This window comes from Diadema setosum, chromosome 10 (assembly GCF_964275005.1).
Source record: "Diadema setosum chromosome 10, eeDiaSeto1, whole genome shotgun sequence".
NCBI lineage: Eukaryota > Metazoa > Echinodermata > Echinoidea > Diadematoida > Diadematidae > Diadema > Diadema setosum.
Genome location: NC_092694.1, coordinates 31,236,568 through 31,262,623, shown reverse-complemented (window position 1 = coordinate 31,262,623; position 26,056 = coordinate 31,236,568). Strand labels below are relative to the sequence as shown.

Below are 26,056 nucleotides of genomic sequence, written 5' to 3'. Positions count from 1 at the left end.
ATGTCTTCCCACGAGGTCCTTGCCGTGGTAAGTGCGTTTAATTTCTTTTAAAGAAAAAATTTAAATGTTTCCAAAGAATTAGGTGACAAGTCTTAAAATACAACCACTGTGTTTTCTAAACTTACTCGTTTTATCTATTTTGCTTGGTGTATTAAGTCCATTGACATACAGAAGCCTCCTCTTCCAGTCAATCATTTACCATATCAATGTATATTTAGATAGAATTCATGTAAAAATGAATAATGTACAAAGAGTTTGAAAGGATGTAAGGGAAAAGGTCAAAAGAACGACATGCGATGATTGATCATGTATATATTATGCAAGGTCATTTAAGATTTCAGAGGTCTTTGAATGAATATTTTGATAAAGGGCTTATAGTTATAATTTTTATATATCTATTGACTCAGTATATAAAATGTAGTCTGACCGAGTGAACAAATTCACATAAAAGGGGAAATTCTGGACTTTAAAAATGCTTTTTATTAGTAGTTATACAACTATAGTGATTTCATATAATGTCGTTTGGAACCTGTATGCCTATTTCAAAAAAACAAACAAACAAACAAAAAAAAAACAAAAAAAAAAACAGGAATATTGAGACTGGAGGTATACAGACTGCATAAAACTGTTGTTGAGTACTTGCATTAGAAAGGTCCTAAGTCTGTGTTTTTTCACAGTTTTTGTTTGTTAATTTCTATTTTGTGTATTCTGTTCTATTTCTAGTTTGTAGCAGGTGGACTACTCTGCTCCCTCCTTCTCAGTACTCGAGCAGAGGACTGTGTTGCAGGTAAAGATATCTAAATGCTCTTACCTTTATCTAACACAGGGGAATCTGTCACTAAAAGCAAAAACAACAAACAAAAAACAGAAAAAAAAAAACTTGTTTGAGAGCAGCGAAGGAAAGGTAGCAGTGTGCGACAGTAGTTGGGCAACATTACGTCAGTATGTATTAATGTAAACTTCAAAGAGAGAAATAAGATCAAGTATCAAAGTGGGTTAAGTCCAATGAACTTTGTGTAAATATTAAAGAAAAGACTGATTCTATACATAATAAACTTCATCCCTATAACGGCGAAACGCGTTGATACTTGTTGAAGTCGATGAATGATATACCGTTAGAAAAGAAAACTAATTCCAAATTTTAGGGAGTACTTTTAGATGAAAATAATCTTGACTGGGAATGAACATTATTTGGAACATGTCGTAACGTGCATTTCTAAAGCATTGGAGTAATTTCCAAGCTGAAATTTCTTGTGCCCAATGCAGCGTTTTTCATGTTATATGCAAGTCCTTTGTTCTGCGGAACAACATAATGTAACATTGTATGAACAAAACTATGATTCTGCAAGCATTAATTCTTTTAATCTACCAAAGAAAGTTACATATATCCATCTCGCTTTTTTTTTAAAACTCATACTGGTTCTTTGCTCTATGAACTTATAAGATTATCTTTGTTTATGTTTATGTTTTTTGCTTTGAACAATATTCAAGTATAGCAGTCATCTATACTCACATTCGTGATCAACTAACTTTTTAATAACATGTTTTGATTTAACACTTCTGTTCATTCGTGCCCTTATACTCGCATTTTACGAAACTTCCATTTTACAAATTGCAAATTATTAATAACACAAAAATCTGTCAGACATTCTCGTCAGGAAATTCTTTAAAAATCTTGCTTGTAACATTTCGATTGTTGTTACATATAAATTGTTGTATAAATTTTACATTATAAAGACAACAGTCATAATATCTATACTCCCCTTCACCTACCACTCTTTAAATCAAAGGAATGGTATAGTTTTGATAGAGATGGGGCTTCAGGTTTCCTACTTTTTTCTTTTTTTTTAGATAATGAGAGACCTCTTTTCAAATACGAAAGAACATACGATTCTGAGAGAGATTCAAAGGTGTGTGTGTGTGTTTTTTTTTAATGAAAATTGATTTTAAAATTCTTGAGATACCCAAACAAAGAGGTCCCAATAAAAGGTAGAACTCATCTCTAATTAGGACCAGTTTGCTTTACTTTGTTTGTTGAATATCTCTGTCATTTTACAACCGATTTCGGTGCAAATAAACTTTGAATTGCTCTTAGAATTGTATGCTCTATAAGTGGTTTTTATTATCTCACACAAAAAAGCGTTATGCACCACTCCTGCTATTGCACAACACCCACTTGATCACTCATTTTTCCTTCTAGTGTTAGTAGAATAGAGAATATTTCTGTCTTTATGAGACCCCATCCATTTCCAGCCTAACAGCTGAAAATGGCAGTGTGTTACGTTCAATTATCTCTCTCATTTACTGGAAAACATTTACTATACTCCTATTTACATTTCTGTATGTATTTACATCAGTATAATAGAATTGCATACAATGCAGTTTTTCTACTCTTGCAATATTTTGTTCTAACGTTAATTCGTGCGGCATTTGTCATTATTTATTCTATATTTTTCTTTACATTTGGAATTTGAGTTTCAATTTTTGTTTGAAAGCGAAGCAAAGCAAAGCAAACAAACAAACGAACTATGACAAGAAGAGGAAAGACGCTATGCTACGTAAACATGATACTCAAGCATGATGTTATAATTAATAATGTGCACGCTCTCTCGAGATCACAGCGACCCATTGTTTTTCCAGCTTAAATCCCTTAAGATAAATGACATAAACTTTCTTCAGAAAGCTGTATTTATGTTTTGCCTCACTTCAAACCCTTTGCCTCCAGTATCTAACAGAATATTTCGGTCAAATTCAGATAAGATTCACTCTTATCCTACCAGACAATTCACAAATTTGCATTTATTTAACCCCCAAACTGCACTCGCGCATCATTCTATCAGACACTCCGGCCCTGACACTTGGAATTCCCTTCCCACCGAAAGTAAAAGCATGACCACTTTGTATTCATTTCAAAAGGCTGTAAAACTTCACCTCCTTAAGCAGCATTCCCCAGGATAACATTTTTTATTTCTTTATTGTTATGCATTATAATCAAATATATATAAACATGCACGTGATACATGACGCATGTATGTGTGCATACATATTATCGATCTATTTATCTATCCATAAATATATTATAGATATGGGTATGTCATTTGTATGTATAGGACAGGTACATAATGTATGAGCATGTCTATATGTATACCATGTCCGTTATACCATTACTGTGCACATTTAACGGCGATATCATTTTCATGTTATTTCATGTCAGATAACCACATGTAAGAATGCTTTGTATCCATTTATTACTATTTTCATAGTGCATATTCGGTTATTACTACGGCTAAGGCAACTGAACGTGTCAAATTTAATAGCAGACGCATTTGTTATCATTACTGTAAAGTAGTTGGAGTGGTACACATACACTCTGTAATTTTCCCTTTTTCCCCTACCCTTCCCCATTTCTCTATCCCTTATTCTATCCAGAGTAGCTAAGTATACGGTCTCCGATCCATACCGTCAAGCCTCGGCTTATTTTGGAGACCCATCTGTTTAAGTTCCCTAAGCTGTTTGTATTGATTTTATTTTGTACTAAAAACGATGTGTTGATATACTGTTTGTCATAAATGACTTGTACAAAATCAAAGCTGATGTAACGGAATTAAGCAGAAATAAATCAAATCAAATCAATGAGTAATACTTTCTTTCCGTGATTCACATTCGATTTCATGTAACAAAACAAAGTAAACATAAGTCTTATTTCATAAATACATACATTAAAGAAAATGTCTTTCTCTGTCCATATTCGTTTTTGCCTATTGAAGTAATCATAATGAATATTTGGTTGTTGTACAAATTTATTCACTTATCTGTATATGCGTATTATATTCATTTATTTATAAATCAAAACATTTCGTAAACTTTCAGGTGCAATCAACAGCCCAACCCCAGCCGGTCCCTACTACACGGCTTGGTATAACTCAGATACGCCTGATGATGGCGTAGATACAGAAACACTTTCTTCAGTCAAAGTGGTGAGTGTTGAGATAATAGTGAAATCATACTGTGCATGGTATTGCCGCTTTTCCACAATACATCAAATGATTTCTAACCTTGCATTGAATTATGAACCATGAAAATACATATGTTCTTTATATAATGATGTGCCTCTTCAATACGGTTTGTGGAGCAGCGAGCCTCAATTCTATAATCTATGTAAGCGCAGAAGTAACAACAGTGACAAACCGCTAACTTTTAGATGTTTTTATTTGACCTAACTTGACCACGGTATTGAGATGAGTTAATGATGACAAGGTGTTATTTTTCCGTCGTAGCTCTTTTCATTAACATCATCATTGTTATCAACAACATTTTGTGTGTGTGTGTGTGTGTGTGTGTGTGTGTGTGTGTGTGTGAATGTGTGTGTGGTGGTGGTGGCGACAATAGTTTTGAGATTCTATTCAGTTCAGAACGATACTTCTGGTTTAAATACAATTCAAGGGATATGTTCAACTGTATGCTCTCATTAATGTAACAAGCTGGACAGCGGCGTCTGCGATTTTCCAGTCGGCGTGGAGTGCCGGGCTCGCATCTCGCAGCTTTCCTTGGCGGACACTGGTCAAACCTTGGCACAGGGTTGCACCGATGCTGCCAACGGCATCCAGTGTCAGAACATCCAGCAAGGAGCGGGGGAGGTGTGCTATGATTACGAGATCAGATTCCGCTGCCCCGCTCCAGCGGGTAAGTTTACACCCCTCACCCTCCCCGCCCTCACCTTTTTCTATCAACATGAACACTCGGCATCAGACACACAACGCACACACGCCCTCACATACGATTTGTAGATATTACCTATGGAGGACGAGACACCCTGAAATTTTCCTGGGCTTTTTAAGCCAAATATTCACTTTTTTTTTCCTTTTTAATCTTTCAGCATTTTCCGTAAATTATGTTTTCCCGAACTCAAGAGGTCCCCCCCCCAAAAAAAAGAAATATATTGAAAAATTTTCACATCTATCACTAACATTGTGCATCGGCTCTCTGACTTAAAATTAAAGCTAAATATTCCGTTTTTCCTTTTGATGATTGTTAACATTTTCTGTACGTTATGTACAGTGTTATGTAGTCTCGAAACTGCTCAGAAGTTACAAAAAAAAAAATTGACTGAAAAAAATTCAAGAGGTGACATTTCTATAATCTTATTTCAGCCATTCACAATACATCTAGACATATTGTTTGCTGTTTTTCCTTAAAAGTAGCAAACATTCCGCCAAAGTGTGCACCACATAGCTGAACGTCAATTCTGAAATTGCAAAAGCTCCGTCGTGTGAGAGGAAATACCGCCTACCAACTCTCCCAGGCCTTTGGTCCACGTCGATAAACTTTAATGTAGAACACATTTGACAGTGAAGACGCACACGCTGATAAAAAGTTGGTAGACAACACGATTTTGCCATTTATTTGTTCGTTCGTATTTATTTTGCTTATCATATCAAATCAAAATGCATTACATGGGTGTGACAAATTTCAACAAAACATAACCGAATGACAAAAGAGCAAAGTGTAGTTTATACATGTAGGCCTATAACAAAAATCTTTGTAAAACATTTATAGTTGCATATAATACAGAAAAGGCAGTACATAATTATGATTCAATGAGTAAGTAGGAGACCGTCAACATCAGCACTGTTTGACTGGGCTGATGGCCTCATTGGGAATATAGCTCAGGTTTGCCTTTCACAAAAAGTGGTTTTATTTTTCTTTTGTCCCTAAAATATTCAATTTCATTTAAAATTTGGTGAATATTCCACAAAAAGTGGGGCCACCATTTACACTTGGCACTCCATCCCCATTGGTCCACAGTTATCAAAGGTCCGATTTTTTTACCTATGCACCCCCCCCCCCTAAAAAATCCTGGCTTCGGGCATGGGCCTGTAGTGTACTGTTTTCATAACATTTCCCCAAATTATTGTGCGTCAAGGGTATTTCACATTAATTGTTCAAGAAAATAATGTGTGTCTTTTGAGTACTGTAGGACCTATACTCGTGTTGTCCATTTCTCGTACCTTCCAAGGTGCCCTTCCCTCCCCGTCCTTGCACTGGGAAATGAACGGGCGGACTTCCGCGACTGACACAGCCCCCACCGACTGTTCGAATCGCAAGAAATTGACAACGACGATCTACAGCAGCGTGGCAGGTGTCGCTGATGGGGTCCTGAACAGCGCCACTTACAGCACGCTGATCATCGACGACGCGCCCAGCGCCTCGCGGCATGTGTGCGCGCTGATGAACTATGGCACCGCGCAGGTGGATCTCGGTACTTTTGAGGGGATCTGCATTAGCGAACCGTCCTGTTGTGCTTCTGTAAGTCGATGGATTTTGCTTCTTTCTAATTTCTACTTCTCTTTTCTAAAGTTCAAAATAATGTTACATGAAATATGATAACGTGATTGCGACATAAACTATGCTTTACGGCAATGATGCACTGCTAAGATTCCGTATGACGTCTGTGTCAGGAATGGATAGGATGCTGAGATTACCCTTATATTTTTATGCCAAAAGCAAAGACCACGGGCGCACTTTATTCATTTTTGCGTGTGTTAATTCGAGTGTTTCTTCCAACATACGTACTACATGCTGGATGGACATGCTTTTGGTGAAAAGTAACACCCAAAATCCATTACTGGGAACCCATGCAAAGTACATTCTCTTCAGTGCTTAATGATGATAATAAAATGATAAGGTGGCATGCTCAGTGTTGCCACTACTTTTAGACTACTAGAGGGCCCTGCCATTATCATTACCCGAGCGTTGCCAGGTGCCTATTTATACACATGGGTCAAGAGGGACCTGGTGGGTAAAACATATTTTCCTATGGACGTAAGCATTGTGAGGGAATCCAACTTGGGTCCTCCGATTGGGAGTAGGTAGTCTTATCCACTATACCACAGCACTCCCACTTCCAATGTGTACACTATCACTCCGTATCTGCGGGCGTTTGGTAAATACCAACACTCGTTTTTGTTTTTGTTTTTTGCATTTTTTGTTTTTGTTTTTGTTTTTGTCGTATAGGGTGCAACAATCAGTGTCTGGATCAAGTTCCAAAACCCTCCGGTAAGCGTCAAGGATATGATTGTGACGTCAGGAGGAAACCACGCTGACAGAAGGGGCTTTGCGATACGAAGTAATGCATTCTTGTTTGTATTTCCGTTTCTATATATCTGTCCTTTATGCCTACGAATAGCATGTCATTATTCTTTTCACAATTCTTGTCGCTGATGTGTTATCATTATCATTATCATTATAACTGACATTATCATCTTGATCAGGGTGAAATCGTCGTCATTATCATTGATTAACATTCTGACAATATTGCGTTGTGGAACACCGCGTTCGGTCGACCAACCACATAGGCTTTAAAGTTGAACAACATGATAAGTGCACGTGCAGGAAGACAATAATACCATTATGGATTATTATAGTCCCTGAAGGGTAAATTATATAAGTTCAAACATCGCTCAGTGTTCATATCCCCGTCGAAAGATACATCTATATGAAATTCCTTTCACAGAGGACGAAACAATGGCGGGTATCACTCTTTGGGCATGCGCTATTTCGACGAGATCTTCTGTGTGTTGGGCGAACAACCTCACATCTTCCACAGGATCTACTTCAATGAAAAAAAAATAGAGTTTGAAAGAAATAAGCAGAACAATTCAACTATCACTGACTATCAGATGTCGCTTATGTCTTGGGTATATAGTAGTACAAGCACTGTGAGTTCAAGTAATGACTCATTATTTGTAACTGTTGTAACTGTTAACAAAAATTTAAAGGACAAGTTCACCTTCATAAACATAAGGATTGAGAAAATGCAGCAATATTAGTAGAGCACATCAGTGAAAGTTTGAGGAGAATTGGACAATCGATGCAAAAGTTATGAATTTTTAAAATTTTTGTGTTGTAACCACTGGATGAGGAGACTACTAAGGCTTGTGATATTATGAGTACAACAGTATACAGAAAATGTAAAGAAAATTCAACATATTTTCACTTTTTTCGCATAATAAAAGAGCACCTGACTTGCCTCTTTCTAAAGGCAATGGGAATAATATTACCCATAACATATGTCAGTAACGAGTCAAGGGAATGTGTACTTTTTTTCAAAAGATGAAATTTTGTGAAATTCTCTTTATATTTTCCTTATATTATTGTACGCATGTGACATCATACACTGCAGTAGTCTTCTCATCCAGCGGTGACTGCACAAAAACTTCAAAAATTCATAACGTTTGAACGGATTGTCCGTTTTTCCTCAAACTTTCAATGATGTGTTCTACTAATATTGCTACACTCTCTCAATCCTTATGTTAATGAAGGTGAACTTGTCCTTTAAAGGTATGTTACAGTTTCGCTTGTGATGGGGCTTTAGGTTTCCAATGTTTTTTGTGTTTTTTTTTAATTTAATGATGATCTATTAGATATTGAGAAACCTCTTATAAAAATGTAAAAGAGCATAATCATAATTCTTAAAGGAATTTGATGAAATTTGGTTTTGAAATGATTGAGATATCCTAAACACAGCGATCCTGTGACCCACCTTTAGGATCACTTTGTTTCACATTTCATGGCGTGGTTTCTAAGTATCTCACAAAAAAAAAAAAAAGGTTAAAAAGCTGAATCCTCACCTCGACCAATATATATCATCATCCCTTCAATATTATCCATGCAGCGGCCTCCCTCTCTGGCAAGCGGCGCATGCAGTTTTACGTCAACGACGACAATGATAACATGGTCGCTGAAAATTCGGGAAATCCTGAGATTCTTATCGACCAGTGGCAACACTACATCTTCACCTGGATTAAAGGAACGAAAAACATCTACGTTGATGGCGCACTGGTCTATAGCTCCACCGCTGAAACTTCTGGGAGCAGATCAAATTCACCGAAGAGAGATAAACTCACTCTTTTTGCCCCGGAGCTCAACTTCAACAAAATCGACAAATCGCAGCGGCTGACCATGAGCGACCTGAAAGTGTTTTACACCAGGTTCAATGACACCGAAGTTCAGAAATTATACACGGAGGAAACAACGGGTAAGCTCCCGAGGCTTGCTCTCCACAGTTTTGTTCTTGTCGTTGAAATGATTGCAAATTGATTTGATTTGATTTGATTTGGTTGGATTATTCTCTGTATGGCATTGCTTTACAATTCCATCAATTTTCACTATTATTTCATCAACATAATATGTCAATACAATATTTACATTATATGGGTATTCTAGAGTATGGTCATTTTGTACAAGTTCCACGATTTTCATGACACATCCCGTAATATACATGCGTTACATTGCACTGTCTTGATCATGAAGCTTGATGTATTATCAAGAATTTTACGAAAATCGTCGTCGACCAAGAATGTGAGTAATGCGATCAATACTAATAAATATTAATGATCCATAAAAAGAATTACGTGCTCTGTGACCACTTTTAGTTACATGATATCCATTTTTTCTAAAAGTTAAAAAATAAATCTAATCTGATATTCAAGTTGGAAATATATCGTAGCATGCATGCAGCGAACTGTCAAAATCATGGCCTAAGAGTAATATGTGTGTGTGTGTGTGTATCTATGTCATATATATGAAGAGTTTGTTTGCAAAAACCGATAAATCCATTTTTGAAGATTTTGAAGTACGATCTCTGTAATAAAGTACAAAATAATACCTTTTAAATGGTCACTACGTATAAAGGTACATTTATGAAGTTATGGTCAAAAGAAGCAAAATTTTTCTTATTATTCTCTTTATTTTTCTTGACCTTTAATCGCAAATATCTCCATTTGGCAAATATGGACTTATCGGTTTTTGCAAAAACAAACTCTTCATATATATATATATATATATATATATATATATACATACATTTATAACACGTATTGATTTACTGGTATATGACCATCAATAGATTAAAAACGTGTGAATACCTTTGTAAATAAAAAAAAAATCAGCTATAGTTATATTATGGTCACGATAAAGTTATATAAAAGCAATTATCCTAGCAAACTTTATCGTTATGATTTTATACTCTTTTGCGGAATGCCATGACAAGCCTTCGAACAGAGTTCCGAAGACAATGTCCGCATCCTGGCCGTTCGCCAGGTCAGTGACCCCTCTGACCCCAATCTCCTCGTTGAATGTCTTGCGAGGGGACCGTCGCAGAACAACGAACCGACCATCAACTGGTACATACTGGATGAGGACGGTTTGAACTGGTCAGCGCTGACTCAATCCAGTTCGAACTTTACACGATACGACAGCAGCGTGTCCGATAACTACAGGACGCAATCGGTTTTACAATGGATTGAATACCAGCACAACCATACTGTTGTTTGTGAAGCCGTTGACGCAGCAACAGGATCTAGCACGTCCTTCAAATTTGTTTCAGGTAGGTATTTCCTCAGTTTATGTATACATGTACTATACTTTCGTGAAATTCCGAACAAACGATAATGTTTTGAAACATCACTTTATTCACCAGTGTGAATTTCTCGAAAGTGGAATTTTGGTTAAAAAATGGTACGACATTCCTACTAATACCATCTCGCACACTAACATTTGTTGTTGTTGTTGTTGTTGTTGTTGTTGTTGTTGTTGTTGTTGTTGAAGTTGAAAAGACCATCTACCAAGCAACGCACGGCTGTTCAACAAATCTTCCAAAATACGACCTTAGCAAAGTTTTGTCAATGGGAGGCCCCATCAAATACAATACCCGTCTGTGTCATTATTTCTATCACCAGTACAAAACAATTACTCGGAACGAAGCTTTTAAGTTCTCATGAAACCGGAAACTAAGCTCGCGCGCTTTAAGCATTGAATCATTTTCACAGGCTAATTCATGCAACATTCCATATATCAAACATAATTATTAGAGAAGACCACGTGGTAAGTTCATAATCTACGATTCCGTCGAGTTGAGACAGGTCGATTTTCGAGTAACGCCTTTCCGAATACAGTAAACATTTTTTTTTTCATTCTTTTTTTAATCGTTTTTGGATTTGAAACGGTTTCGTTTTGGGGATCCCCCCATAATGCAGTTGCGCTTTAAAGTTTTGTTATCAGATGCTTTTACGGGATGTTAGGTTGATACCAAGGTCATTGATCCGCAAAATATTCTGATCATGCACCCGAGAATACTCTTTCAGACCCTACCCAGCATAAAACTGGTGAAGAAAATGACACTTTCATTTTTTTCATGATTTGAATAGATATTATTACCTCTTTTTCCCATTTGCAACCATTCCTTAAAGAGCACCCACAAAACTGGACTATGTGGATCAGTCTTGATACTCCAGACGACGGAATGGATGACGAGAGTTTTGTTTCTATTCGACAGGTAAAGAATCGGACACAACTTATCAACCACCACTTTCATTAACTCACAAGGGAACCTGTTTTTCATGTTGTTGTTTTTTATTTGAATTTTGAAAGTGCTTTTTCCTTTTGCCAGAAAAATGAAAAATACGTTTTTGTTAAACTCTCTTTATGTTTTATTATCGTTGTCACTGCGTGCTATATCGAAAATTCGTTGTCTTTTCGTCCAAAAAATGGCTACATCGAAACTTAGAAAACTCACAACTTTTCCATGAATTGTCCGATTTTTCTCAAACTTCACTGATCTGTTCTAATCATATTGCTGCATTCACTCAACCCAAATGCTTGTAATACTCGAGTTTCATGCCCCCTTCAGCTATTCTGTCCTATGCTTTCATGATGAACACAGAACATGCCTGTTATCTCTCACATATTTTGTTATCCCCACGAATAGTAATAGTTGTTAAATACACAGTAAACAATGATTACTGTCCTTGAAACTATTGGAACTTTAGGAATCTTGCCCATATCCGGCAGACATAGAGTGTCGAGCCAAATACACGGAGGTGGCCTGGGACCTCACTGGACAGCAATTCACTGTACCTTGCACGATAGAGGGCGGGCTAGTGTGCAATGGCTCTCAACAACTTGAGGCTCACAACTTCACGTGCTTTGACTACGAAGTTCGACTATTGTGTCCACAAGGTATTTAGCCCAAACACTTCATAGTTTGTGAAACTGGCGGAGTCATTAGAAAGATTTACAACATAAACAGCGAGAACAATTGAGTATTACTCTGACCTTGTCGATCAGTAAACATCAGAAACAAATATTACCGCTCACTGGGCCATAATATATGCCAGGGAAGTCGTTACTATAATTTGAACTTCTTAAGTAATGCTTCAACAGCATGCACCCGTCATAGACCGGATTCAACTTTAAGTCACACTTGAAAGACTCGATAAAACAGAAAAAGGATGTAAGACGCTTGTTACCGCATGGATGTCTTAGAAAATAACTGATCTGTCAGAAGATAAAAAGAGAGAGAGAGAAAAAAAAAAAAACCCCTGAAATCTTATTGAATGAGATATTTCATCGAATTCCGTCTTCACATGTCAGTAATTACCACTATTTTTTTTTTTATTGTGACAATGATATTAGAGGGGCAATGACAAGTAAGAAATTTGAAATACAACCTTTACATCGCACTCTCGAAAGCTACAAGCTAAATCGTTCATATTTTACGCAGTATACTGTATAAAGTTATAGCATTGGGTGAATATTGCTAAAAATTACACACACACATTCATAACTATTGTCTCATCTCAGAAACTGTCTATTGGACGCAGTGGTATGACGTCAGCAATGTGGACGCAACGGGTGACGATGAAAAGTATACTACTCACCTTTCGGTAAGCCTACAGAACACTAAAGCGGCCGCCCTCCGGAATAACGCACCAAATTCTCATACCACGGCCCCGTTTTATCAAAAGATATAGTCGATTATAAATTTCCTTTCCACACAGGCTGCCATAGACTTACCATCAGAAATCAACTATATAACTTTTCATAACACAGTGCTCAGGATTTGTAACTTCAATGCAGTTTCGTTACTTCTGCGTCCCCGAGCAAAATACTTACATAATAATCCCCGTCGCTGTAACCCAATAAATAGTGTAAAATACTTTAAATAGCTAAAGGCCTGGGCTTTTCTACTGAAAATAGAGTCATTGTCGTTGGACTAGAATATGCTCGCGCAATGAAGTGGAAGCCTAGCTGGCTTGAATGCTACCCAATATAATATAGTGAGGGCACTTTCCTTTCGGGTTACGTTTGAGTTGATGCAACCATGACAACTGAAATTTTGTTTTAAACTGGCTCTGGATGCAAGTTTACTATGGGCATGATGAGATTAAGATCTTAGATATTATATGCCTGTTTATAAGTTCCTTTTTTACGCTCTATTTTAACATTTTTAAAGCGCTCAGAAACTTTTTCGTCATAAACGCTATCAAATTTCCTGATTAGTATCATCATTAATGTAATAAATTATCATTCTTCTTCTTATTATTGTTATTATCATTATTGTTATTATTATTATTATTATTACTATTGTCATTCACTCATTCTTATTTATCTCCATAGAGCGACTCGACGCTCTGCTTGGACCCCCTCTTCGCCCAGTGTCGAGAAGTTGGGTCAGAGGTCATTTGGACGCCTTCCTCCAACAGTCTCTCCTATCCGTACGTCTGTACGACGGACGGACTCGTGTGTCTCGAGGCAGACAACAGTGGTTGTCAAGACTACGAGGTCCGCTATGCCTGTCCTAGTCCTGAAGGTAACGCGAATTATCCTTCAATGAATTAAAGTTGTTGTTATTTCTCTTCAATTCTTACTATGACCTTATTGAATTCACCCTCTACTTAAAAGGATACATTGCTGTTTTTGCTTCGACGACAGATTTACTTCGAAATTGCATCAATGATTTTATCGATCCTAGGTAGTTAGCTGTCTCTGTAATCGTTAACAAAAATCGCCCTCTTCTCCCCAAAAGAATAAAGACATTTGAAAATTATTTACATATTTACGCTTTTAATTTTTTTCTCCTATAGGTGAGCTAAGTTAAACGTCATATCGAGTTTCTCTTGTTACAGTAGTTCTCACTGAACTTCTGCCTTTACACTTTTAACAGTTATTTATATCTATATGCATCTACATATCGTTTTATCGCAGCTGCTAATACGGCTGTATTACTACTACTACTGCTGCTGTATAATGATACGACGTTTTTTCCACTTTTCATGATAATGTTGAGTCCCCTACGTACAAGTTTCGTGTCTTCTCTGTCATGTTTATAACCTGCTTTTACTACTGCCGCGAAACAAAAATGACTTGTATACATTCAACTGCTGTATCCTCCTACTGGTTTGTATAATCAAACTTGCTGTTTCTACAAAAACACTGCATGTGATGACCCTTCTTCTACTTTGGTACTGCTAAGACTTGACTTTAATACAAACTCGAATTTCCTTGCACTATGTACCTCAGTACGAGTGATCAAACTTTTGCCGATGTTAAAGGTCCTCGGACCCGGGACTTAAGAGGACGCTATTGAATTGCGTAACAATGGCCGTCATTTCCATTAAATAAAAAGATCGACTATAAATGTAAAATTAGTTAAACGTCAAATAAAGCAGAGTTAATTAAGTATTTACACGCAAGTTTCCGCTTCTAGGAAGCAAATTGTATTTTTGAAGGATCTATAGGCTCAACTAGCCGGGGACAACGGCCGAATCAATAGACGAACTGAAATACTCACCCTACGAAATCTATTATTGTTCGGACTTTCGGAACTTAGCAGGTGCGTAGAAGGCTCTGCGTAGTGCGTAGATCCATGAAACAGCGCCATCTTGACTCCCGAATACTTATATCTAAAACACGGTCGAGCCTATGCAAGGCCGGTGATGATGTGCAGAATCTGGTTTAGGAGCTGGATCTTGGTAAGTATTAAAATATTCCATGCCAGTGAATGATTGCATTATAATGTATTTTTTTTTTTCACCTTTAGCCGTGCCTCCCACCGAGTATTGGGATCTCAGCGGGCGAACGTCCGTGAACGACCCACAACCTCTCGGGACCTGTGGGACTCACGTACAGAATACCATCATCTCGAACACGGGAGGCCCGTCCGCCGCACAGGGCGCAACCGTTCTTTACACTGACGCCCCTTCCCAGGTAACTTACCCCCTTTGACCCCGTGTTGCCCAACGTTGGTCTAATTCACCAAAAAATCAAATATTTTAGTACTTTGTAATGCTCCATGATGAGGAAAATTCACCTTCCTCACTTATATAAAAATTCGCATTCTTTTTGTCACTTTTCAGTTGCCTCAAAAGTGTGCCTTTCTCACCGGCACAAGCGGGGGCGAGGTCAGGGGGCTAAACCTCGGGAGTTTCGCGGGCGAGTGTCTGTCCAAGGTCGGTTGGTGTGCCGACGGAATGACAGTGTCGATTTGGATGAAACAAAACGGGCCGAACGGCGGCTCCAAGATGTACTTCTTCGGAAGCGGTAGCGAGATCATGAGCTCTACTGTGAACTCCTATACGGCCTCGAATGGATTCGGCTTTTTCCAAAAGAATACATTGGAGGTGGGTACTATACCAAACTACTTTGTAATAATCGTCAGAATTTCACTTTTTCTCTTTGCTCCATCACAGTGTCCAAGATTTGAAAAGAAAGATCATCGTCCCGTAATTGTTTTGTTGTTTGCTAGCGTCGAATCTATACAAAGCATAGTGGTCGACTATATGTGACGACCTCCCTCCCCCCATTTTCGATATTCCTTATGATAGTTAACTCGCTTTGGACATTACGAGAACTACTACAAAGACCAGAGGTAAGGGAGGGTATGTTTCAATGTAGATGATAATATCTATATCATGTACCTTTTGCACTGGAATGCCAATATTTCTGCTTTCAGGAAGGGATTCCTGAATGTGAAAGGATGTTTTTAGACAAAGACTTTATCATTTTCAATATGAATTCCCGGGATATAAGGTTTCCTCGTCCGCAATTTTTGTCTCATTCGAACGGAATGTTGTCCTGTCACCTTGTATTTGTGCAGTACGTTGCCAAATTTCGATCCGATGGTCGTAAATGGAATGACATCATTGTCACCGGCATGACTTCTGACGTGTGGCATCACGTCACTTTGACTTTCGATGACGTAACAGGCGGGAGAGCGTACATTGACGGCGTATTCCGAAGTAAGCAAATTTCGTTGCATTATGGTGTCATAATTATATTAGGCTTTAAATAAAGACCCCGTAGGTTTATAGTTCAAACTGTGCGTCTTGTTATAGGGTAACAGTAAAACAAGGAGGGATGTTTTTGTTTGTTTCTTTATTTTCTTTGTTTGCGTTTGTGCCAGCGCGCGCGTGTGTGTTTGTATGTTTCTGTGTGTGTGTGTGTGTGTATGTTTCTGTGTGTGTGTACTTGCTTGTGACTGTATCGCCTATCTGTGTATTTTTTTTTTTTTACTGGACTGCGACTCGAATTGTGTAAATTACTTTTCATCGTTTCGTCTTATTGCTTTATCTATCTTTGTGTAATCAACTTCCATCAGTGTTCATTGTTGATGAGTATGAATTGTCCCCTTTTACATGACTGTTATGCAGTATAACTTTCTGGTGAAACGAAATATTTGCTTTGATAGGTGATTTAAGTATCTCTTTTTGTATAATGTGCGGAACTTTTGATTTATATTAATAATTGAAAATTGTTGTATTATACCAAGTAATATACTAGTAAGCCAAATTTAGAAGAATTGCACTTCCTTTGCTTTTATTCATTTACCTATGTTTGTACGTGTTTTTATTGGTTGCAAAAAAAAAAAAAAAGAGAAAGAGCACGGGATAACCCAAATAAGCTATTCACATTCTGTCTTTCTCCACCAAGGCTCCGGATCAACCCATACGTACGAGTTTAACAGCTTAGACAGCTTAAATAGGTTTCTCCTTGGTACTTCAAACGAGGACGATGAAAATGCGAACGCAGCCTACAGTGACGTCATGTTCTTTGAGAAGGATTTGAATGATGAGGAGGTTTTGACACTTTTCTACTGCCAATCCACATGTAAGTAAAGGTAGATTTCCCTCAATTCTAATGGTGTCATCTCATAAAGTCATACAGCCCACAAACTTGGCACTGGAAAAAAAAGTCCAAGAGTCATACATCCCATGAGCTCGACACTATATAGGCAAATATAAGGCCCATGAGTCGAACACTAGGCAAAGACGGCCCACGAGGTCGGCACTGCGTACGGCAAGTCCCGTGATATGTTATGATGCTATGATGTTGGTGATGTTGAAAACAAAATGTCGGACTTATGCTTGTCATTTGCCTAGTGTCGAGCCTGTGGACTGTATGACTCGTGGGTGTCGGACTCGTGACAAGCACCCATTCTATAATGAAAACCTGCCGCACAGCCTTCAGCAGAACTGACATTCTTTTCTTTCCCCATAGTTATGTGTTCTTGATTGTCCTAATATTTTCCGTGGTGAAGACATACACGAAGGGTCTCTGAGTTACTAAAGCATTCTCTGCTGTTTTTGTTTTTTTTTCCAAGTTCCTTCTTAAGCCACAACGGATTATCCGTTTTTATTCTAAGGGTATACCGCTCAATAATCATGTCATTATTTTCTTCAATCAGTTGTAGAAGCTGAAGTGACGTCAGTCAACAAAACCAGTCACCATTTGAACTCTGACCTAACATTGACCTGTGACGTCAGAGGTCGTCCAATCACCGGCATCACGTGGTCGTGGACGCAGAGCGTCGATCCCCCAATGCCGGTCGTAGACCTGTCCGACAGTATGACCTCAATAACCATAGTGGAATCTGGCCAACAAGGTTGCGACAGAACGTCAACTCTGACCTATCAGGGGTTTCCCCGGAACCATGTTGAGAACGCCACCTTCTTCTGTACTGTAAACTATCAGAACCGGTATGCCCGCCTCGCCGTGGAAGTGCAGACTCGTAAGTCAGCAGTCCTTCGAACCATCTGTCGATGGACAGCAAAGAAAAAATGAACTCCTGTAACACAATGGATGAAATGACACTTAATGTTGTGTCTCATCATTAAACTGTGAATTTAAAACGGTTTGGTTGCTTTTTAATCATCAACATGCAAATTTGTGGCGAAGGATTTTAATTTGTCGTCTTCTTGGGGTTTTCTGTCGAAACTTTTTTTTTCCCCTCATGTACTGCTTTATGTCACAATGATCTGTGTGCGTATAATTTGTGTGTGCTTTCTTTTTCTGTCAAACCAAATAAAACGAAGAAGAGTTGAAGTTCCTTAACACACCTGGCATTCATAGTGCTGAAGCAAAGACGTCTACACCAATTACACTCCTTTAATACATTACATATTACGTAATTGTACTTACATGCATACACATGCATACATACATACATACAAACAGACAGACATGAACACATCTATGCTATAATAGTTACGTATATGTATGATGATGGAACTGTACTTGTGTTTCGTGTCGATAGCCGAAAACTCTCTATTGTTATGATTTTATTCTTGCTGTTTTGCATTTTGTTATGATAATCAGCTGTGTGTGAGCGCTCTCTGGGTTTCGAGGATGGATCCATTCGACTGCTACAAATAATGTCAAATCCGGTGAGTTTGTCACCAAAAGAGTATCGAATTGATAATGATGTCACAGTCTGTTGCTTTGGTTTGGAACCAGGGAGATGCGCACATAAACACTCAGGCCAGAAAATGTTGTTTCGAATCAGTTTCCAAGGCGATGAATGGTTATGACATCAAACGTTGGCACTCTTTATACGTCAGTAGTAGCTAGAGGTATTGCACTATCAAGTAGGACTAACCCTAGGGCTAATTCTGACAACGAAAATCTGTGTAAATGTATGTAGGCCTACATTCAGCACAGAGCTAGCTAGCATGTATATAACAGGTGCGCATATATGCAATGGTCAGACACACATGTGTAGAATGATAACCATGATACCTTATCTTGATTTGTGAATAAGGAAATTTTAAATACATCTATAGAGGTATAACTCGCAAAGCTCCAAGTAACGCGCAGGATAGAATGCTCCAGATGAGAACTTTAAGAGCTTGATACTTCACGTTTTTAGGTTCACTTGCGTTACTCGATAAATTGTTTGAGCAAGTATTGTAACTGTGATGTATTCAAATGTTCTCAATGAAATTATGAAACCTTATATTGTAGAAATCAACACTTTGTATGTTAGCATCTATTGTAATGTCTGTAGACAACTAAATGCACAGGAATCCTGAGGTGAAACATTTTAACGCATTGATGAGTGAATGGTTATGGAAGAGCTGTGGATTTATATTGTTCACTGAAGTTTGCTACCATTTTTCTAAATCCTTCTTGATTTTTACACCAGAATGAAATTTAACTGTGTCAAAATCATAGTCACAAACGAACCATGCGTCACATTATGCTGTATCACATTCACCCTCACCTCTTTTACTGTTTTTCGCTTTTGTCATGCTAAAAAACTTTTCACTTGAATTTCGAATCATTTTATCAATCACATTTTGATGACAGCATGAATCAAATGTAATTTGTGTTGCATGAATGTAATGCTCATCATACTGCACAGAAACTTGTCTCATTTGATATAATCATTACAACCTGTAGACCGTTTCCAGCGTCCCAGCCTTGAATGGGATTACCCCGTGGAGCTCAACGCTCACGGACACTTCAGGATACATCACCGTAGATTTCGGTATTCAGCATAAGGTAATCGAATACGCATAACGTGTACTTAAAAATGCACAATTCGCCAATGGATGTACATGATAACAAAATAAGTCCTGAAAACTTTAATAGAAAAACACCTTTTTAAAACCTTTCTCAGTGCATCACTTTCCAAATTTGTATTGGTTTTACAATAATATAACTATGTACATGTAAATGTTTTACCATAACTGAACTATATGTTGGAAATGAAAGTAAATGACGTGAAAGTCTGATATTTTTGTGTTTTCAAAGTACCATTGAAAGAAATAGCGTCGCGTCAATTTTTTTATTTTTCTGCATGAGGCGAGTTCAAAATATTTCTAAAGAATGATCTAGCATATTCTTAACTGGATTTGAAATACTTTTCAAAGTAATGTGTCTTCCTACCATAATCTTGCCAGAGTCTTCATTCAGGGATTTTTTAAAGGGCCTGGATTCGATATTGACAATTAATCGAAGCCGTCCTCAGCAATGGGTTAGACTCTAATTTAGCTGCATATGTAAAATTCGTAGGCTCGGTTTATACATAAGTTTCTGTGTGTGATTAATTTACGTGTATATAGAAAGAAACAGATATAAAAGCAAAGAAAACAGTTATTGCAGAAAATAGAATCTCTCTTTCCTTCTGTATGTGTGACCTCTGACAGTTTGCCGGACTAGCTATTCAGGGGAGTGGAAGCAACTTTGTGGCTTCTTATCGGGTATCGTATCGGGACAATACGTCCGACGTCTGGTCCGGAAACTTGGTAAACTTGATGCAAAGGCCACCGCACATTATACGACTTTCGGTCGCGCGACTGACAGACTTTGGATCCGAAGTTAATCACAATAGCCTCAGAATAAACACGCTTGATTATTTCGGATCCATAGCCGCTTAGTCGTGCAACCGAAAGTCGTGTAGTGTGCGGCGGGCTTTATACCGACCTTGGAACTTATTTTTTATTTCCTCATAATTACCTCAACATTATAATTTTTTTACTTTTGAGCATTGTTATCATTTTCTTGTTATGGGTGTTTAGTTGCAATATCCACCATTACTGTGAATACTACAAATTTTATTGTTACCGGGAGGATAATCATTTATTATCATCATTTTCATTTCTATTATGACTATCATCATTATTGGTAATTGACTTTATCCACCTTTCACAGATGCCCAAATTCTAGAAGATAAAATTGCTGACGTGATGACGAAATTTCGCATATTCCATGATACCAAGTTTTTACTGTAACGCATAGATTTGCAGGTCTGGGACCCGTTGCATAAAAGTTACAATTATGGTAACTTTGCCATCCAATGGTAACTACCATGGCAACAATACTCAACAGCCAAGCAAAATCAAGAATTCCATTGAAGTTACCATTGGATGGCAAAGTTACCATAATTGTAACTTTTATGCAACGGGCCCCTGGTGTTGGTCAGTAACCGTATAAGTGTAGTTATCATAATCTATGTTTTGAGTGTGCCGTCACACGTGTCGAAAAGCGGGTAAGAATAATCAATTGCAATGGGTGGCGCCGTGAAATTTTTTTTCTTTGCAATTAATTGTTATTAGCATTTTAAATATCAGCCCGGACGCAGCTTAAATGTATATACATTCAAACGTTCATGATTATAGTAGGAGATCACATTGTAACAATGTCCCTATATATGGACAAAATTCCACCTGTCTAGCTTGGGAAATGTTCACTTTAGTGTCATAACTTGCCTTACAGAGCTGGATATCACGGCTGGATATCATCAGGAACATTTTTGAAAGCACCCGCTAATACACTGTTTTCATCTTGCTATGTGTTATCCTATGAAGATATCACTACATTTGAAGTTTCACAATATACTATTAATTTTTAAACCTCTCAGGACTTTATCGGTGGTCAGGGGACCGTCTGGCAGACGTTCGATCCGGTGATCGAATCACGATATATCCGAATCAATTCGCGAGACGCAGACGGCAACGATGAAATCAACTTGGAATTCTACGGGTGCGCCACAGGCAGTGAGTTTTTGACGATCAAAATGCAAACGCTGCGGCGCCACTTTAAGATACATCTGTACATGTATCAGAAATGCTGGGAAAGAAACAATAGGGAGAGCAGCTGCTGTTGTATACGCTGTCTCTGCAGAAACCACTGTTCGGTCTTACGGTTACAGCTCGTTATTCCGAAGGTTCGTTATTCCGAAGGTTCTTTAGTCCGAAGGTTCGTTATTCCGAAGGTTCGTTATTCCGAAGATTCGTTATTCCGAAGATTCGTTATTCCAAAGGTTCGTTAATCCGAAAATGTGATAAGGTTTGTTATTCCGAAGGTTCATTAATCCGAAAATGAAATAAGGTTCGTTATTCCGAAGGTTCGTTAATCCAAAAATGAAACAAAGCTCATTATTCCGAACGTTTGTTACGGACCCTATTTCATTTCGGATCAACGAACCTCCGGAATAAGGAACCCTATTTCATTTTCGGATTAATGAACGTTCGGAACAACGAACCCTCCGAATAACGGCACAAATGTTCGGTTACGAATTCACCCTTTTTCATTTTCGGATTAACGAACCTCTAGGTATAGGGAATTTGTGTGTTTCGGATTAACGAACCTTCGGAATAACGAACCTTCGGAATAACGAACAGCACCCGGTCTTACGTCATGTATGAATTATAGATATTAAGCGAGTTTTCACTACTGGTATCGTTTTTTTTTTTTCTAAAGGGTCCTGTTTCACATCTTTAAATTTACTTGGTTTATTGAGGTTCGTTATTGACTCAGAAATTGTTTTTTTTTTTTTCGCGGAGAAAAAGAGAAGTCAAAAATGTGTCATGGTACAATAGATTTTATATGTTCTTTACTTCGGAATTGTAGGATTAATAAGGCGTTCACCTGTCTGATACCGTTTCGAGATTAGAATTTGATCAAAAGTTAAGTCCATCGCGTTCTGCTCTCGTTTCATATCTTCTGAAGATAACATACTCCAGATCACCAACACATCAAGCTCCTACAACCCGTCCACCAACACCTACAGTCTGTGGTGTGAGGGGTCCTACTATCCCCCTCCCACTGTCACGTGGCTCGCTGATGGTCAGGTGATCACGGGAGAACCCAGATATGTGGAGACCAGCGTTGAGGGCGTGCTGACGCTCAACAGGAGACTCGACCTTACAGGCTTTTTGTTAACCGATGAAAATGTGGAATTTTCTTGTCTTGTCGAGGCAAATGGTTTCAACGTGACCCAGGTCGTAAACACCGAGTACGGTGAGTGAATCTATACTCAAATGTTAGTAAGATTAAATTATGAGAGAGAGAGAGAGGGATAGATAGAGACAGACAGACAGACAGACAGGCAGAGAGACAGACAAATAGTATTGTTACATAGCGGTCAGTCAAAAATGTATAATAAAACGGTGTAAATAATCCATGCCGAGTTAGTTCTGTGTAATAGGTAGTGAATTAGCGACCCCTAGATAGTCGAATCTTCCATGCATTGTTTACTCCTGCACTTGATTGGTCAGAACGCTTTCATACAGTATTTTCCTGGCATTGTTTATTTGTTTGTTTGTTTGTTTTTTTTTTTTATCCCGTCCGATATTCTTTCCTGTATAATAGGGTTTACCGGACAGGTGGCCGTCACAAACATAACGGACATTGTGCATGACCAATTGGTCTCGCTTCAGTGCACAGCCGACAATGATGACGTGTACACCATGGATTGGTACTTCTCCAACGAGACCATTCAGACCCTGGTTCTACTTACCAGCGGGAATGGGATGACCATTTCCGGCTTTACGGCTGGCGATTCGCCCGGTGTGTCCACGCTGACCATTACGAATTACGACGAGAAGGACGACGGAACGTACATATGCTCGGTGAACCGTGACACGGGAAGGAGTAACTTCTCTTCGTATGGAGGTCAGTTTAAAATGGTTATAATTGTTTTGCTATTAATTACGCCGAATTACTTATGTTCGTGACACCTGCTTATTGGCTTTACATAAATCGCAAACCGTGCTCTTATTGTGGAACTGATAAGCCCACTTGCTGTATATCTTTCAAAATGGGGCCTGACGAGACGAGTCTAAGTAGACTTTTTGTTTAAATTTTAATCATTTAATGAAACTTATTAACCCTTCAAACGCAAGTTGCTCTTACTTCATAGGAACAACAGAAAAAAGGTAAGTTCAACATAATGCTGATGACATTGTAGTGTCACTGAAACTTTGTCAAGGTACCGGTAGTATGGTAACTGGCGGATTCACGTCATCATAAATACGAATGGTAAAGTCTGGTTCATGAAAAAACAAAAACAAAAACAAAAACATTAGGTCGTGCATGGCGACTCCTCAATACAAATTTGTGAGTTCCGAGTTCTGAGTTGTCAGCACAGGAAGAACTACTAAACTACCATGACAAATTAATTGAATATCAAAGTATACGTTGTTGTCTAAGAGTATAGGCAATTACAGTAACTTATTGAATTCTTATTCTAATACATATTCGCTGCAGCTGGCATGACTGTGAGTGTTGACACGCCCGTCTACAACGAATCGCAACTTTTCTACACAATCAGCTGCCACGTCAAGTACTTTCAAGAGGCCCCCTCTTCAGTTGAGTGGACTTTACCAAACGGAACTTTCATAGTAGGGCAGTATAGGGACGGAGTGTACGATGTCACTGAAACTGCAGGGGCGTCCAACGTAATTTCTCGGATAATCCTCCGCTCAGGATACTTGGCCGGTACCTACACCTGCACTGGTCGGTCTTCGATCGGGTGGTCCGTTGACAGTGTGTCAGTAGATTCAGGTTCGGTTTTGTTCGAATTTTTGAGTTGGATTTATTTTACTTGGTCATCTATTTTGCTCAAAGTTTGTTTGATTTTGATATGATTTGCAGGTAATTCTATCTGGTGTAGAATAGGGTCGCGAATGTCCTCATATAGTAACAAAATAGGACCTAAACTGTTCATAGGGGGCCTGATGTAGTGTATGAAATTATGATGTTGAAATTGTTGAGTATAGCGTTTACGACATTCACTCATTGATTGCAGATGACCTTACTGTGACACATATCAGCGGCGCCTACAACTTCACTAAGCTCTTCTACTGGATGGAATGTGCCATCTCGTTTGGCGGCTCCCAACCTCGCGTTTCTTGGCTGACTCCTGAGGGCGCTAGCGTAAATCAAAGCGCACCACCGCATCAAAGCGACTACCTCGCTTCCGTGACGGTGGACGCAGGAACAATCAATCTCGTCCTCCAAATCTATTCGACGGACTACGCCCGCTACGACGGAACTTACAAGTGCAAGGCCACAGGTGCATATCGTGAAGCAGAACAAGATGTTGTTGTGAAATACGGTAAGTAGAGAAAATACTGCACTATGGCCAAATGACAAAAAGTCCAGGTGTTAATTAACCATTTACACAAATAAAACGTCACAATGCAGAAATGAGACGATATAAAAGAAATGCACATGAAAATAACTTGTGTGTTAGATCATTATGTTAAAATGTGGAGTCAGTGAAAGTGCATACGAGCGCATCAGATAATGAAATATGCTACTCTTGAAAGCAATGAGCGAAAAGTCGGGTCTACATGGTCTATGCCTCACTCCATTCCCTCTGAAACACTATAACGTAATATTCGTATCTGTTTACATCCATGATATGTCAATGTGTATGTGTATGTATGTTCTTGTGTGTCTTTGTGCATATGTGTGTTTGTATGGATGTATGCATATTATGTATACTCTCAGGAATGATGGACTATAATTTTTGGCTTTGAAATATCTCCGCAGGAATGGCATGAAAAGAAAATAGACGTGCTTCAAATTAAGATTGATTTTTATTCCACTGAATCGTGTTTTCCAGCATACGAGGGAAGTCTGACGGTACAAGCCACGTCAGGATTCGCCCTGGGAGATGACGTACGAATCGCGTGTTGGGCTGCCAATTGTAGCTACGTTCATGACATTTCCTGGTCCCGCGTAATCAATGCAAGTAGGTTATCCATCAACTGCGACAAAAACCGAGATATTTTTTATATTCAATAATTTCTAAAGATATATTTATCCAAGTATTTAAAAAAATGTTTCCCCCTCACCCTGACTCACCCGATTTTCGAGATAATACAACGAGACAAAGAAAGTTTCTCTAAATTCGAAAGAAAAACATGTCTATTCTGTATAGATAGATTTCATTCGGAGTAGACCTATAGAGTTTACCGTTTTTTTTATGGCTAGTTTGGCTTCGGTTAAGGTGACATCTTTATATGCCTTAATCCAGATTCATAGTTGAAATGTAGGGGTCTGCAAAGTGAAATGATCTGGAAACGACAGCTGTATATCTGCAGAAGCGGAGACCATCTAGTTCTTGTTTGTTTGTTTGTTTTTTGGCAACAGGTTTTGCTGACACAGTAGTAGAAGGCGATGTATTCAGGACCATCGAGGTCAG

The 26,056-nt window shown here is 38.4% G+C and overlaps 1 protein-coding gene across 1 annotated transcript; it reads left to right on the top strand.

Moving 5' to 3' along the window:
• Positions 1-24,969, top strand: LOC140233934 (uncharacterized). The gene is made up of 24 exons (XM_072314021.1): positions 1-27; positions 724-787; positions 3,871-3,977; positions 4,482-4,683; positions 6,017-6,306; positions 7,015-7,126; positions 8,675-9,037; positions 10,052-10,387; positions 11,851-12,018; positions 12,643-12,725; positions 13,459-13,651; positions 14,882-15,048; positions 15,198-15,461; positions 15,938-16,079; positions 16,771-16,947; positions 17,525-17,848; positions 18,436-18,503; positions 19,519-19,620; positions 20,268-20,366; positions 21,482-21,617; positions 22,573-22,863; positions 23,215-23,517; positions 24,112-24,360; positions 24,653-24,969. The coding sequence occupies exons 1-24, from the start codon at positions 1-3 to the stop codon at positions 24,967-24,969; spliced, it is 4,584 nt and encodes a 1,527-aa protein (XP_072170122.1).
• The last annotated feature ends 1,087 nt before the right edge of the window (positions 24,970-26,056 follow it).

Coding starts and splice junctions, on each gene's coding strand:
- LOC140233934 (XM_072314021.1), top strand. CDS start 1: ATGTCTTCCCACGAGGTCCTTGCCGTG. Junction 15,462..15,937: donor TCCAAAAGAATACATTGGAG/GTGGGTACTATA, acceptor GTATTTGTGCAG/TACGTTGCCAAATTTCGATC. Junction 16,080..16,770: donor CATTGACGGCGTATTCCGAA/GTAAGCAAATTT, acceptor TTCTCCACCAAG/GCTCCGGATCAACCCATACG.